At 44.4% G+C, this 14,518-nt stretch overlaps 2 protein-coding genes across 2 annotated transcripts in view; one reads left to right on the top strand and one right to left on the bottom strand.

Moving 5' to 3' along the window:
* Positions 1-14,239, top strand: part of LOC310776371 (segment polarity protein dishevelled homolog DVL-3-like) — a gene marked incomplete at both ends in the record, with an annotated part of 52,459 nt that extends 38,220 nt beyond the window's left edge. Inside the window, 6 exons of the mRNA XM_083636568.1 lie at positions 7,214-7,281; positions 7,433-7,513; positions 8,304-8,438; positions 9,220-9,387; positions 10,145-10,369; positions 13,875-14,239. Of these exons, the coding sequence (XP_083492694.1) occupies positions 7,214-7,281; positions 7,433-7,513; positions 8,304-8,438; positions 9,220-9,387; positions 10,145-10,369; positions 13,875-14,239 (1,042 nt within the window). The remainder of the gene's footprint in view (positions 1-7,213; positions 7,282-7,432; positions 7,514-8,303; positions 8,439-9,219; positions 9,388-10,144; positions 10,370-13,874) is intronic.
* LOC310777227 (E3 ubiquitin-protein ligase TRIM39-like) lies at positions 4,213-5,962 on the bottom strand. Its single transcript, XM_083637517.1, has one exon. It carries the CDS (start codon positions 5,618-5,620, stop codon positions 4,217-4,219), a length of 1,404 nt encoding a protein of 467 aa, XP_083493643.1. The 5' UTR covers positions 5,621-5,962; the 3' UTR covers positions 4,213-4,216.
* Positions 14,240-14,518: the final 279 nt, after the last annotated feature.

Raw genomic sequence — 14,518 nt, 5'->3', positions numbered from 1 at the left:
CTAAAAGTAATATATTACATTACTTTTGTAATGAGTTACCCCCAACACTGGTAAACAGCCAATATCAAACTTCCTTCCGGTCTGAAGCGTTGTTTTTGTTTGGAAGATGACAACTTCCTCTGTCCAAAAGTGAACGGTGCTAAAGTACAGACTCTCTCTGGAGCTTTGGGAGATTGTGGACGAGAGAGATGTGCTTGAGAGACTACAGCTGGACCTGGCAGTTTCTCAGAATATATGTGTGCTGAAAACACTCAGTGAACTGTAATTGTGTCTTTCAGCCTGAGGGAGGCGCTGAATCCACATTAGTAAAGCAGGCTGAGGCTGAGGCTGGCTGCAGCTTCACAGGTTCAACAGTTTGAAATCATCAGAAAGAGTTTGTCGTTTCAGAGAGTTCTCATCACAGAGACTAAACAGTTTGATCTCTATGGTTCTTCCAACCTGACCTCCAGATGTCACTACTATACACTATTCACAACTATCAATGTGACACTCAAGGACCTTCAAGTCGAACTGAACCCGTTCATCACGTGCGTCGCAGTCCGTTTCAGACTGAAAACATAATTTGTCTGAGATGACAAGTTGAGAGGCGGGTCATAGTATCATGTCGATGATTTGATTTGACAATTCTGTCGACTGGCTTTGGCATTGGTCAATCATGGTGTGTTCCACCCCCAAATCGAGTGGGATTCAGCGTGTTGTCGTGCTACGCGAGTGGGATCCGCGGAGTACCAGGCAGCCAGCTCCTTCGTGTGGAGCGAGCAGACAATCCGATGCATGGGTGCTGCCCGCCCGCCTGGAATCTCCGAGGGCAGACCCCTGACAACCACGCTCTCAAGCGCGCGCCTTTTACGCTATTTCTGTAAATACGATATCCCTGGAATGCGCGTTTTAACGAGCCAGTTACATTTCTTTGCATTCTTAGAGATTATAGTTTTTGTTTTTTGTTCATGTTTCTAACAATTGGCCAAGTTAGTAGTTAGTTTATGGGATAGGAATTCTGCCAGATGACAGGCACTAGGGGCCATTTTCTACTTCATTTGGAAGAGAAATTATCCTGAAATGAAGATTTGATTGACAGCTGCATGTCATGATATGATTGGTTGAAATGGGGTAGAAATTTGATAGTACTAGGTGACGTCAGCAAACTGTACATTACTGTTATCAATGAAATCTTGAAAAATGAACTTTTGATGTGAAAAACTAAAGAAATTAGATTTTTGTGATTTTTTTTGCATACATATCTGTTACATGTAGGCAGGTTATTAAATAGGTGCACTGCATACCCAGGTATTTGAACTAAAAGAAAAGAAAAGTCATTTTTGGGTTCAGCTCGACCTTAAGGCTGGAAATATACTTGCTTTTGTATTTGGAGCGTCGGTTGTGCACGTCCTCAGAAATAAACGGTCCATGTTAGTGGCTGTTTAGTGATAGATTGATTGCATCTTCTCAGTGTGTGGCCTATCCAGCTCCACTTCCTTCTCCTGGTTTGAAGTTCCACTGGTTCTTGTCTGGTGAGTCCCCACAGGTTGGCATTAGTGATGGTGTGTGGCCAGTAGACTCCCAGGGTCCCACAACAGAGCTAAGAACAGACATATTTATCTTTTCGATATAAAGGTTTTTAGATAAAGAAGAACAAGCTAGAGAGGATCCTTCAACAAGCTTTGAACCTCTAGCAACTGATACTGTAATAACTAATGTAACACGAGTTCAAAACGTCATAATAATCAACCTGTTAATGTCATACGTAAATTGTGGGATAATGTAATTAAATCAAACATACTGCATGAATCAGCAATTAACACTGTATAAGGAGCAGTGTTGGGGGTAACTCATTACAAAAGTAACATATTACATGTAATATATTACTTTTAGCAGTACCCTAGTAATATAACTTATTACTTTTAGGATTTCAGTAATATTATACCAGTTACTTTGTCAAGTAACTCAAGTTACAAATTGAGTTCAAACCAAATTTAATCAAGGCATATTTAAATAAAGATACAATCATTTCCTAATCAAATTTTCAGTCTGTTTTTATGCAAATAACCACTACAGATGACAATAACAAAGGAAAAGAACAACATTTTGAATTGTTTACACTGCGACTTGAAGGCGGTTGACATTATGTTTCGGGATGGTTCCGGGGCAGCGATGTCATTCTGCTGCTGCTGTTGTTTTGGTGAAAGTAATGCAAAAGTAGTGTAATAATAAGCAACAAGTTACTCTACACAGACAGTAATATTGTAAAGTAAATTATTACTTTCAAATGAGAGTAACTAGTAATATGTAGTATATTACATTTTGAAAGTAACTTGCCCAACACTGATAAGGAGTAGGCTATAGCTTTATTTATTTTGTACTTTTTTTTTTTACTACGATTACTTTCTTATGACTTCTTAAATTAAAAACTATATTATTATTACATTATCATGCAGTTTATACATCTTAAGTTGTTTAAAAACTGCTGGACAATATAAATATAATAAAGTCAAAAGTCCCCAAGTCAGTGATCAGATGCCATGTTTTGTCACACTTCCCTGTCCTCTGTATTGTATTGACTGCAGTCAAAATAAATGTCAGTCAAACACAGCGTGTGTTAGAAAGTCACCGCACCACCGCACCACGGCACCACGGCACCACGGCACCACGGTCAGGTCGTATCAAAAATGTCCCACAGCCCAGATCGATGCCTCAAACTTTATTTGAACGTATGTTGTACATTTGTCTGTGTGGTTCTGTAAAAGCCAAGAAGAAAACGAAGACAATAAACATTAACCACAAACAATCGACCTCAATCAAATTCAATATTCAATTCAAATATTCACAAATATGACCAGTGCACTGACATTAGCCTACTACAGGTACAATTGAATCCCGTTAAACTGTCACTTACCGACAAATATACTGATTATACTATAAACTAACTAAAATATCATTAACTATCAATCTGACAGGGACTGGTATTTTGGTCCCCAAGTAGTCCATCTGGTCTGCTTAGAACACTGCATAGCTAAAACTAAGGCATTTAAAGATGGACTGTATTATCCACACTCCTTATCTATTATTAGCATACAGTATTAACATCGACTGTAGACATTTCCAAATGTCAATGTGCCAAAAACATATAAAAGAAATACAATATAAAAATTGTTCACAAGTCCCAAATCTCGAGTCCAGGTCGAGTCTCAAGTCTTTTGAGGACGAATCGGAAGTCAAGACTCAAGTCACTGTGTGTCTGTGTGTGCGACTCAGTCACTGTGTGTGCGACTTAAGTGCCACTCAAGTCCAATTCCAAGTCCCCATCTCTGCTTCTAAGTCCAAGTCGAGTCTAAAGTCATTCATTTTCTGTAAAGTTGCACATCAGGAGGATCATGGGAAACTGAGTTCTAGGGTGAGTAATTATTTTCTACACACTGAAACAAAAGTCTTCTGACTGTACAACAGTTCCACTGCCGTACATTCAGTGTGTCCTGACAGAAAACAGCGATGATGTATTAGAAGAACATCTTCTGGCTCTCATGAGAACTTCCAGAATCTTCCACCGCACAGATCTTCATCACCACCATCATCATCATCATCATCATCATCACCTCTAAGTAGAGCCCGACCGATACTGGATTTTTGAGGCCGATACCGATATTAGGGAGTAAAAAAATTCCGATATCGATATATCGGCCGATATTCTCCCCCCCCCCCCGATCTGGGGAGAGCCGAAAACTGGCTCCATGCTTCCTCCGAGACATGGGCAGTTAGCCAGCCGCTTCTCTTCACCTGACCGGGGAAGCTTCACCGGTAGGACATAGCACGTGGGAGGATCACGCTATTCCAACCAGTTCCCCTCCCTCTGAACAGGCGCCCTTAACGACCAGAGGAGGAACCACATCAGCAACCCTCAAATACCAAACACTTTACAAAGATATGAGTTGACATGAATTGAAATATGTAATGTAGGCAGGATATTTTACAGCTTATTAATAAACTCAATGCAATGAAACGGTAAACTTAACTGGGAATTTAATAATTATAAATAACAAAAAAAAAATATATAGAACAAATAGTTAAGAAAAAATATCAAATATACACAACATGCTGTCTATAACTTGAAAACAAAAACATCGGCAATATCGGCGCACCATATCGGCCGATACGATATATCTGTAATCGGCCGATAATATCGGCAGAGCGATATATCGGTCGGGCCCTACCTCTAAGTGTGCTATTCCACTATTATAGAGACCTTCATCGGTAAAATCTTCATAGGGGGTTCTTCCTCAATCCAATTGTGAAAGTATGGAAACATGGTGTCAGTGAAGGTGTATTTGAAGGTGTGAATGTGTGTGTTAGTATCAAGATCACAGAACGACAGCTTCCCTCTGTCCACGTCCAGACTCACTCTGACCCTCTGCAGCTTCTTCTTCACTGGCAGAACAGTGACTGGATGTATTGGGGAGTGTGCTCTGTATTCATCGTCATAGAACAATATCTCCCATAATCCACACTGTGAGACTCCCCTCCTCTGGGCAGTCCCCGCTTCCACACCCAGTCCCCAGTCTGTACTGTCTCCAACCTCAACGTCCCAGCTGTGAGCTCCTGAGCTGAAGCCCTCAGAGCCCAGCACGGCGTGGTAGTATTCAAACCTCTCCGGATTGTCAGGACGCCGATCGTCCGCTCCGCATCTCACACTGGTCAGATGTTCGGACAGGGTGAGGTTGGGACCGGCGGTGTTTGGGTCCAGAATCACAGGAGTGTAGGAGACCATCTCCACCATCTCGTCCCAGATTATGAAGCTCAGGTTGCCCAGGTGTTTGGCCTCGTCTATCAGAGCTCCCGAGACCAGCTGTGGATCCTCCAGCAGGGGGCGCTGGACTCTTCGCACTGTAGCCCTGTAGTTCTGCAGGAACGAGGCGGCTTCGGCTCTCAGCTCCTCCTCGATGAGTCTGATCGTGTCTGAAAGAGCTGCGATCTCTATGCTCAGACCCTCGATCTTCTCCTTCATCGTCTGACTCTTCTGCTCCACTTCCTCCCTTAGTGCAGTGACCCTGACCTGCTCGTCCTTTAGTAGAAACTGGTGAAAGTGACTATACTCCTTAATGATCTGCTTCTCTGTACGTCGGGCCTGGACCTTGATGTGTTCTGCTGTTTTATCACAGTTTCCTTTCACTTTTTTAAAGAGCTCCAGCTTCTCCTGTAAGCTTTCGAGTGATTTCTGGAGTTCCTCCTTGTGAGGCCGTGCGGCTTCGTTGACGGGTCTGAACTTGTGGTCGGCGTGCGTTTCCGAATGCAGACAGACGAGGCACACGGGCTGCTGATGGTCCAGACAGAAGAGCTTGAGTTTCTCAGAGTGCAGACTGCAGAGAAGCTCAGATCCTCCTGCTGAAGAAGCTCTCTGATCTCTCTCCAGTACGAAAGCCTCGCACAGGTTCTTCAGCACCAAGTTACAGAGTGGTTCACTCTGTGACGATATGGCCTTACAAACTGGACAGATGCGCATTTGTTTTGTCCTCCACCATCTCTGCAGACAGGCTTTGCAAAAGCTGTGGCTGCAGGACAGCAGGACGGGATCTTTAAAGATCTCATGGCAGACGGGACAGGCGAGGTTCTCCTCTGCTCTGGAAGCCATTTTGTCTCGTGAGGGAGTGAAGCTGAAAACTCACCACCAGGCTCAAACAGGAAATCAGTCCGTTGTGGTGGCACCACTCCCTCCTCTAGAACGTTTACTTATCTCCTGTTCAGTGTGTGGAGCGACAGTATTCCAGTATTCCCGCCTTCAGTCCTGTAGTTGGTTTGTGGTTTGGTCCCGGAAGTCAATCTTGACGTCTGTCTCTCGGTGTCTAAACAGGCGCAATCTAACGTCCGCACTCACACAGACTCACAGACTCTGCAGCGCGCTCCTGTGAAGTCTGCAAAGGCTTATATTAGGGCTGTCTCACTGTCAAATCCGTAAGTGCATGAGGGTGAGGGCGCTCCGACAGACACGTTAGTCCTTTGTTTACACACATTCAGGCGGTATCTCTGCCTGCGGACTTTGCGTCAGGGAATTACCCACAGTTCATAGCGTTGTGACCAAATATGGGGTTACCGTGGTTACCAGAGGGGGGAAGCCCGGGTGTGTTAAAGAAACAGTACACTCCACAGTTCGTAACGTTTGTGATGTTAATATTCATGACATGAATAACCATGAATTTCATGTATGTAGAAATACAATGCACGCGATGCAAATGAAAACACAAGGAAAAACAATCACACACAAAATAAAAGCGTGATGAAAGGGTGAAAATACACGCAAGATACAGCAGGTAAAAGAGAAAACATGAAATCCCCCCTCCACTCTGTCACTCACTCTCAAACGACACCGCACGCACGCACGCACACACACACACACACGCACACACACACACAATGTAAGATGTTAGATACTGCTAATTATAAGCAGCATGTAATATAGCCTTATGTGCTCATTATGCATGATTAAAACAGGGTTCCCACAGTCATGGAGAACCTGGAAAATCTAATTTTCCGGGCCTGGAAAAGTCATATAATTAATCTCTTTATATTGAATTTTAGTGCTTTTCCCTTTTTCTTAAAACTAGGAATCTCATGCGGGCGCGCTCGCTCGATTCCTAGGGTAGAGACTCTGGAGATGATGCACCACTTGTCCTCTTCTCCCTAGTCCCTATTTATACTCCCACCACTTTAGGATTTACAAGGATTTACACTGATGACATAATCACTGATGACATCACAATTGTGCCAGACACCGCCACCCACTTTGCCAATATTAACTAAGATAAACTCTTTTTTAGAGCTTCCGTGTGATGCCTGATCTCTCCAAATGCCCCACAGTGCTCCCAGAATGCATTGCAGCTACTTACATAGACAATGAATGGGAAGCGTGGAAATGACAGATCCTGTGGAAACATACCATAAATACACCTCCCTAATACTGTCTGTCTGTCTGTCTGTCTTTTTGTCTGCCTGCCTGTCTGTCTGTCTGTCTGCCTGTCTGTCTGTCTGTCTGCCTGTCTGTCTCCTTGTCTGTCTGTCTCTCTGCCTGTCTGTCTGCCTGCCTGTCTGTCTGTCTGCCTGCCTGTCTGTCTGTCTCCTTGTCTGTCTGTCTGTCTGCCTGTCTGTCTGTCTGCCTGTCTGCCTGTCTGTCTGTCTCCTTGTCTGTCTGTCTGTCTGTCTGTCTGTCTGCCTGCCTGTCTGTCTCCAGGTCCGTCACATTGACAGTGGCGAAGTGTTGGGACCCAAACCCACGAGGCTGCTTCACACTGCCTAGGAGTGAGTGTCACACACACACACACACACACACACGCATGCACACACATACATACACACACACACACACACATACACACACACACACACACACACACACCTAATCTAATGTGATGTAATAAAGTTAAGATGAAACTTCATTGATCTGTGTCAGGTGAGCCAGTCCGTCCCATCGACCCTGCTGCCTGGGTGTCCCACACGGCGGCCATGACGGGGGCACTCCTCCCCCACTACGGTATCACTCTATCTATCTATCTATCTATCTATCTATCTATCTATCTATCTATCTATCTACCTTTATCTACACTACAGGTATCTGTCTGTCTGCCTGCCTGTCTGTCTGTCTAGGACTCATATACCCCACCAGGACTCATACCCCACCGGCTTCCCACCCACAGACACGGCCAATTGTGTCTGTAGGAACATCGGACCAAGCCGGAAGTACCGCTGCCGGGAATTGAACCCGGGTCTCTGTGGTTGTAGGCGAGTGATTATACCTCTACACCAGGGGTGGCCAAACTACGGCCCGAAAAAACAACGTTTTTTTGTTGTTGCTAAAAACGTTTTTCCGTTTTAAAGTTTAAAACGAAAACGAAAACGGGAAAAAACCAAAATGGGTTATAGCCTACTTGGGTACCCTGACCTGGTCTATTTATTTTTAAACATTTTTAATACTGAATGAATGTTTAATACTAATGTTATGTTAAATTATCTCTGTCTTAACCTGTTGGCACAGGAAAAGAAAATTTGAAAACATACAGAAATACCCATTGTAATAGGTGAGCTGAGCACATCAATAAACTATGTGTCATGTATTTATTTAGGTAGAAATTAAATTTTTGATGGCACAAGGGTTTTCTGGTCCAATTCTTTTGCCGCGAAAACTTCCGCGCTTAATATTGTTTGGCCCACGACTCCTTATATTTTTCTGTAAGCGGCCCACAACCAAAGAAGTTTGGCCACCCCTGATCTATACTATCCAGACGACTGAGACAACAAGCCAACACCACACTGTGGGGTTTCAGGTCTGCAGGAAGAGCGCCACCTCACCATCCACAGCGACATGGCAGCTATCGCCAAGGCCATGGCCAATCCAGAGTCGGGGCTGGAGGTTCGAGACAGGATGTGGCTGAAGATCACCATCCCCAACGCCTTCATAGGTGAGCAGAGACAAGATACAAGAAACAAGATGTTTGTTGTCACATGGATGTACAAGTACACACGGTGAAATGCTTGAGCTGAGTTATGTTCCGTTACAGTCATCATCGTCATCATCATCATCATCAACATCGTCATCATTGTCATTCACATTATCATCGACATTATCATCATTGTTTCCTGTCATGCTTAACTGGTACATTAACATCAGAACATTGTCATCGTTATTGTCATCTGTTCCTGACTGGCCTCTGGAACACCTTCCTCCAGTCTGGGCCGTCTGACCCAACCAGACACACTTGATACTGTAGAGATGTAGATATGATACTGTAGAGATGTAGAGATGATACTGTAGAGATTTCAGGCTCCGCCAATTGTATGAAATGGTAACTCTTCCGGTCTCCTAAACAGGCATGGTCACCAGTCACCTCCCCCCTGTCTGAGACTGCTTATGTTCAGAAGATATGTGGCTTGTGAAAACTGGGTCCAATATTGACTTTGGTGACTATGGAGCGAAAGAATCTGTGATCATGTTGGCTTCTCCCATTGACTCCAATCGACCTGCTGCTAGTCTCCTAACGTGGCAGTGATGAAACCCACGTGACACACATACAGGATTAGACCGGCAATTGGGCTGTCTCGCTCTGAACAAACTGTCTCTGACCAAACTTGCAGTTTGAATGATAGCTGTTTTTGAAGGCTAGCGTTTCCGCGCCAAACACGTCCAAACATTTCAAAGTATAGAGTGTTTCCTGCAGTTTCCCTTCTGGTCTGTGTGTCCAGGTTCAGACGTGGTGGACTGGCTGCACCACCGCGTGGAAGGCTTCACTGACCGCAGGGAAGCTCGCAAGTACAGCAGCAACCTGCTCAAGGCCGGCTACATCCGCCACACCGTCAACAAGATCACCTTCTCTGAGCAGTGCTACTACGTGTTCGGAGACCTGTGTGGAGGTGAGAGACAGACAGACAGACAGACAGACAGAGAGACAGACAGACAGACAGACAGACAGACAGGCAGACAGACAGACAGGCAGGCAGGCAAACAGACAGGCAGACAGACAGACAGGCAGCCAAACAGACAGACAGACAGACAGACAGAGAGAGAGACAGACAGACAGACAGACAGAGAGACAGACAGACAGACAGGCAGGCAGGCAAACAGACAGGCAGGCAGACAGACAGACAGACAGGCAGGCAAACAGACAGACAGACAGACAGACAGACAGAGAGACAGACAGACAGACAGGCAGGCAGACAGACAGACAGGCAGGCAGACAGACAGGCAGACAGACAGGCAGGCAGGCAAACAGACAGACAGACAGACAGACAGACAAACTAATTTGACTTCAATTTGGACTAGAACAGTCCTTTCCTTCAATTGTCCTTGTACATATTTTAGATTTGGCTCTACATTTCCTACCAATTAAAGCAGCTAGATGCGTTTTCTGTTTGTTTGTTTGTTTGTTTGTTTGTTTTTGCCCACTAGATGTCGCACTGGAGCTGTAACGTCAGACGTAAACACAGTCTATGAAACTATATAAAATGTCTCCGTTGTTATGGTTGAATTGACTGGATGCAGGTGCGAAAAATATTATTAACGCGGGAATAAATCACTCGACTTTAAGGCCCAAAACTAGTACTGTAACTAAACTGTAACTGTTTAAACTAGTACTGTAACTGTTTAATTATACATTTCTCCTGCTGTCAGACATGGCCATGCTGTCTCTGCTGGACCATGAAGCAGCTTCCGGAGGAGGAGGAGGAGGAGGAGGCTCGGACGACTCGGTGGCTCCTCTCTCCCATCCCGGAGCCTCGGGCCCCCAGTGGCCCCCAGCTTTCCCCTACCAGTACCCCATCCCTCATCCCTACAGCTCCCCACACCTCCTGCACCAGCTGCCGGCCCGGGGTGGAGGAGGAAGCCAGCACAGTGACGGTGACAGCATCTTTCCTCTTTGCTTCTCTACATTTACATCTATGACCAGTTATGAACCCTAACCCTAACATTATTATGGCAGTTATTATATTATTTATTTATTATTTTATTTTCTATTAACGTTATTATGGCAGTTATTATGGTAGGATGTAATGTTATTATGGCATGAAAGTGTTTTAAGAATAGACCAGACTGAAAAATACATGATTTATTTGACATTGATTGCAATCATTTATTTAGTTATCCTCGTGGATATTTCAGTGGTGAAGTTAGTTGGATAGTGATCCTCTGATTCATCGTGATATGACTTGAGGCGCTCCCTATTGGGCTCTCTCGATTCGTCCGGGTCCGTCCGTGCTTGCTGGGTTTGGATAGGTATACAGTACATGTAGGCACAAGAAATACAAAAAAACTCCAAGGCATTCTTTTTAGAAAGTTAAAAATGCATTTATTTTCATGGCATTGTCATATTGGACTTTAAAAACCAAACTTCGACATGTGTCGGCATCAAGCCTTCGGCAGGAAGTCAAACAGATCTCATGACACACCTCTCACCCTTTTTCTAGTCCAATAGGAATCTGCCACATACATGCTTTGTTGTTGGAATTGTGTGAAGTCCGAATGGACTCTGTTCAAAATAGGGATATCACGATACTAGAATTTCTACTTCGATATCGATACCCGGAAAAATATCAATACTCGATACCATTTTCGATACCATGCGGCGGGATGACAACACATCAAGAGGCATAAAAAATAAACAAAGACAGATGGACGGACGGATGCACGCTTCTCCATAATCTAGACCTGATAAAACTCATTACAAACTTTGACCTTACACAGCAGATTACACCTGCTCTAGTGATCAGCCTATCAGAACACAGCAGATCACACCTGCTCTAGTCATCAGCCTATCAGAATACTTTGAACTTGTTGAAGCAAAAGATACTCACCAATGACAGGGAGGGAGAAATCAGTGGTATGTTTGATTTCTCATTAAGAGAAAGCACTGCTGATATTGATACAGTTGCAAATGAGTATTGTATCCGTTTCAAATTTGTTGTATTCATACTTATCGATACTATCGATACCTGTTGCAAATGAGTATTGTATCCGTTTCAAATTTTTTGTATTGACTTTTATCGATACGATCGATACTTTTGACAACCCTAGTTCAAAATATGTTGTGCAAGTGGCCGCTACTACAGGAGCACTAGTAGTAGCGGCACTGCGTGTATCTTGATTGTATACATCAGGTTTTTCGGAAAAAGATATCACACTGATGATGCAGAGGACTCAAACACTCATGTAGGCTTTGTATCAAATATGATTGACTTGGTTTGGTCTTAGCTTAACACGTTCACTGCAATGACGAGTTGACTCGTCAAAAAAAATCCAACGGTTGACTGCCAATGACGAGTCAACTCGTCAAAAAAAAAAAAAAAAAAAATTGACGGTGGGACGTTGATCTAACCCTTTTACATCTCCTATGAAAATATTGGAGCCACCGAACGTGTACAACCCATTCCACCGACCCACTAAGTGGCGACAGTGCTCTCCAGACTAGAAAAAGCCGAGCCAAAACTGCAGGGGAACGCGCGATGAAACCATTCTCATACTGTAAAATGGATTGGCGAAAACGCTTTCGTTTTCACGCTGGTTGCTGGCGGTGGGGGATTGCAAATTTGCATAATAGATTATGGGTGCAACACACTTTGAAACACGCAGCATAAATAAGACCAGAATCGCAAAAGCTTCATCAAAGCTCTCAACCGAAACCCCAAGAAACGAGCGAGCCCATCCAGACTTGCCCAGCGGCCGCCAGCAGACAGGAGCAGCAGCAGCAGCAGCAGAAACTCGCTTGTGACACGCCCGCTGCAGCCAAGAAGAACACACACGGAGGGAGGAGTTTGAAGGAGAGGGGGGTTTCCTGCTGTTATGGAGGAAATTACTGTTCAAAACTATTGTTTAGATGTCTGACGTCTTACTGATGCCAAAAATGAATGGTTAAAGTGACTGTTCCCAGCAAGCAAAATTACGTCATGATAACGTTGTGATGACGTGTTCCAGTGACGTTCAGGACTAGGCCAGATCACAGGGTGATTTGGGGATGATTTAGACGTCTACGCTGGAACGTCAAGCTGACGTCGAAATATGACCGTTACCATGAATGGGCATGTTCAGTTATTCTGCGATGTACACAGTGTATATTCAGCAACTTTATACATAAAGCTATAATTATGTCCAGATTAACAATTTTATGCTACATTTTCAAAAAATATAATACCACCCGTGTGGGATTTGAACTCGGGATCTACAACTTACAGGCCGGCTATTCTACCGCTACGCTAACTGTTCGCTGAAATACTCTGCTGTAGGTTGGAGTAATATAGCCTACTGTTTCAAAACATGGAACCCTTGTTATTTTTATACCGGTATAACATCCATGGAGTCGGGACAGTTTTATTAAAAACGATAGCTAATTTAATTCAAAACTGAATCTGGAAGAATCATTGAGGGTCCCCTCAGTCAAAATTTACAAGTGTCACCAGACCAATGTTATTTGTCCAGCTCGGAGGATCGCTCATTTAGGTGAAAATGAGGTTGTAGCTCGTTGTCTACCTTACTAAGATGGGGAGGCGTCGTGTGTGCAGTACACGCTTCGTTTATGAGCTATTGATCCGGGAAGTGCAAATCTGTCAATATATTTCCAACTTTACCGAACTTTTGTGGATCGCACATCACAGTGTAACAGTTTACAATCTGTAGCAAGCAGAACCCCGAAACACATGCTACAGCATGCAACTCCCAACTCAAATATTTACGCCTGGCAGTGTATTTTCTCTCTTTCAAAACAATCTGGCAACACGATATGCAAGTGAGACAATTGCAGGATTCCCCCGCAATTCATCTCCTCGTAGTCCCACCTCCACGAATAAACAGTTTGTTAATCAGCAGATGTCCACACGTGCTGATCACTCGGATTTTGGATAAAAAATAGCCCAGGCTGAGAAATACGTGATTGATTGCAACCATTTAGTTATCCTCATGGATATTTCAGTGGTGAGTGAAATTAGTTGGATAGTGATACTTGGGCCAGATCTGACCCGTCATGATATGACTTGAGCTGGCCCCGATTGGGCTCTCTCGATTCGTCCGGGTCCGTCCGTGCTTGCTGGGTTCTATCGAATTTCACAAAAAGCTATTTATCTCAGCTTAAATTTTCAGACGCTGAAACCATGCTGTATTCAAGTGCTAATGCCTACATAACTACTAACTCTACAAACTAACTCTTTTAGACAGAGAAAGCACACATTCTATTAGTTCTTTTGAGATATTTTGTGTTCACAAAATCTTAGCAGAAAAGAATCCTCGGGTCTTGAAAGATGAGCCAGAATCCTCAAAAAAACCCTTTGGCAGAAGCTACCTACAGTAAAAAAAAAACGGCTGGCAGTGAATGTGTTAATATTATTCTTGACGTTCTTCATCTCTTTTTATTTGACAGGAACGCGCAGCAGCGGATCAAACCACAGTGGAAGTCAGAAGGAGGCGGGAGGGGAGTCTAGGTCAGCAGGAGGAGGAAGTCAGAGGGAGGCGGGAGGGGAGGAGTCTAGGTCAGCAGGAGGAGGTGGCCAATCCGACTCAACCAAACAGGAAGTGAACGCCCCACCCAGCGAGCCCCACCCCGGAGACCCCCCCTCCTGCTCCTCTGGTCTCCATGGCGACAGAGACTCCGACGCCCCGCCTCCTCCCCTGGCCGAAAGTCAGGGTCAGGACCTTTCCTCCGTCCCGCCCGAAATCTCTGCCTCGCGCCAGTCCTTCCGCCTGGCCATGGGAAACCCCAGCGAGTTCTTTGTGGATGTCATGTGACCCCCGTGGTGACGGTGATGTCATTTTGGACCTGGTGATGTCACATTGGGTCTGGTGATGTCACGTTGGGTCCCCGTCAGAGAAGGGTCATGTTTGACACTTGTCTTTGTTTTTTTTAAGGACTGATCTGTACAGGTCTGTGCTAAAAGATAGACGATTCCTATCTAATTATTTCTTACAGGTTAAATCATTTGTCTTGACAACAAAAGTATTTAAAGGGTTAGTTCACATTATTTCACGTGGGATAGCTGCAGCACAGCCGGAAGCAAAGCATCATGG

This window comes from Poromitra crassiceps (genome assembly GCF_964638095.1).
Source record: "Poromitra crassiceps genome assembly, chromosome: 5".
NCBI classification, from domain to species: domain Eukaryota; kingdom Metazoa; phylum Chordata; class Actinopteri; order Beryciformes; family Melamphaidae; genus Poromitra; species Poromitra crassiceps.
This window is presented reverse-complemented; position numbering and strand designations above follow the sequence as displayed.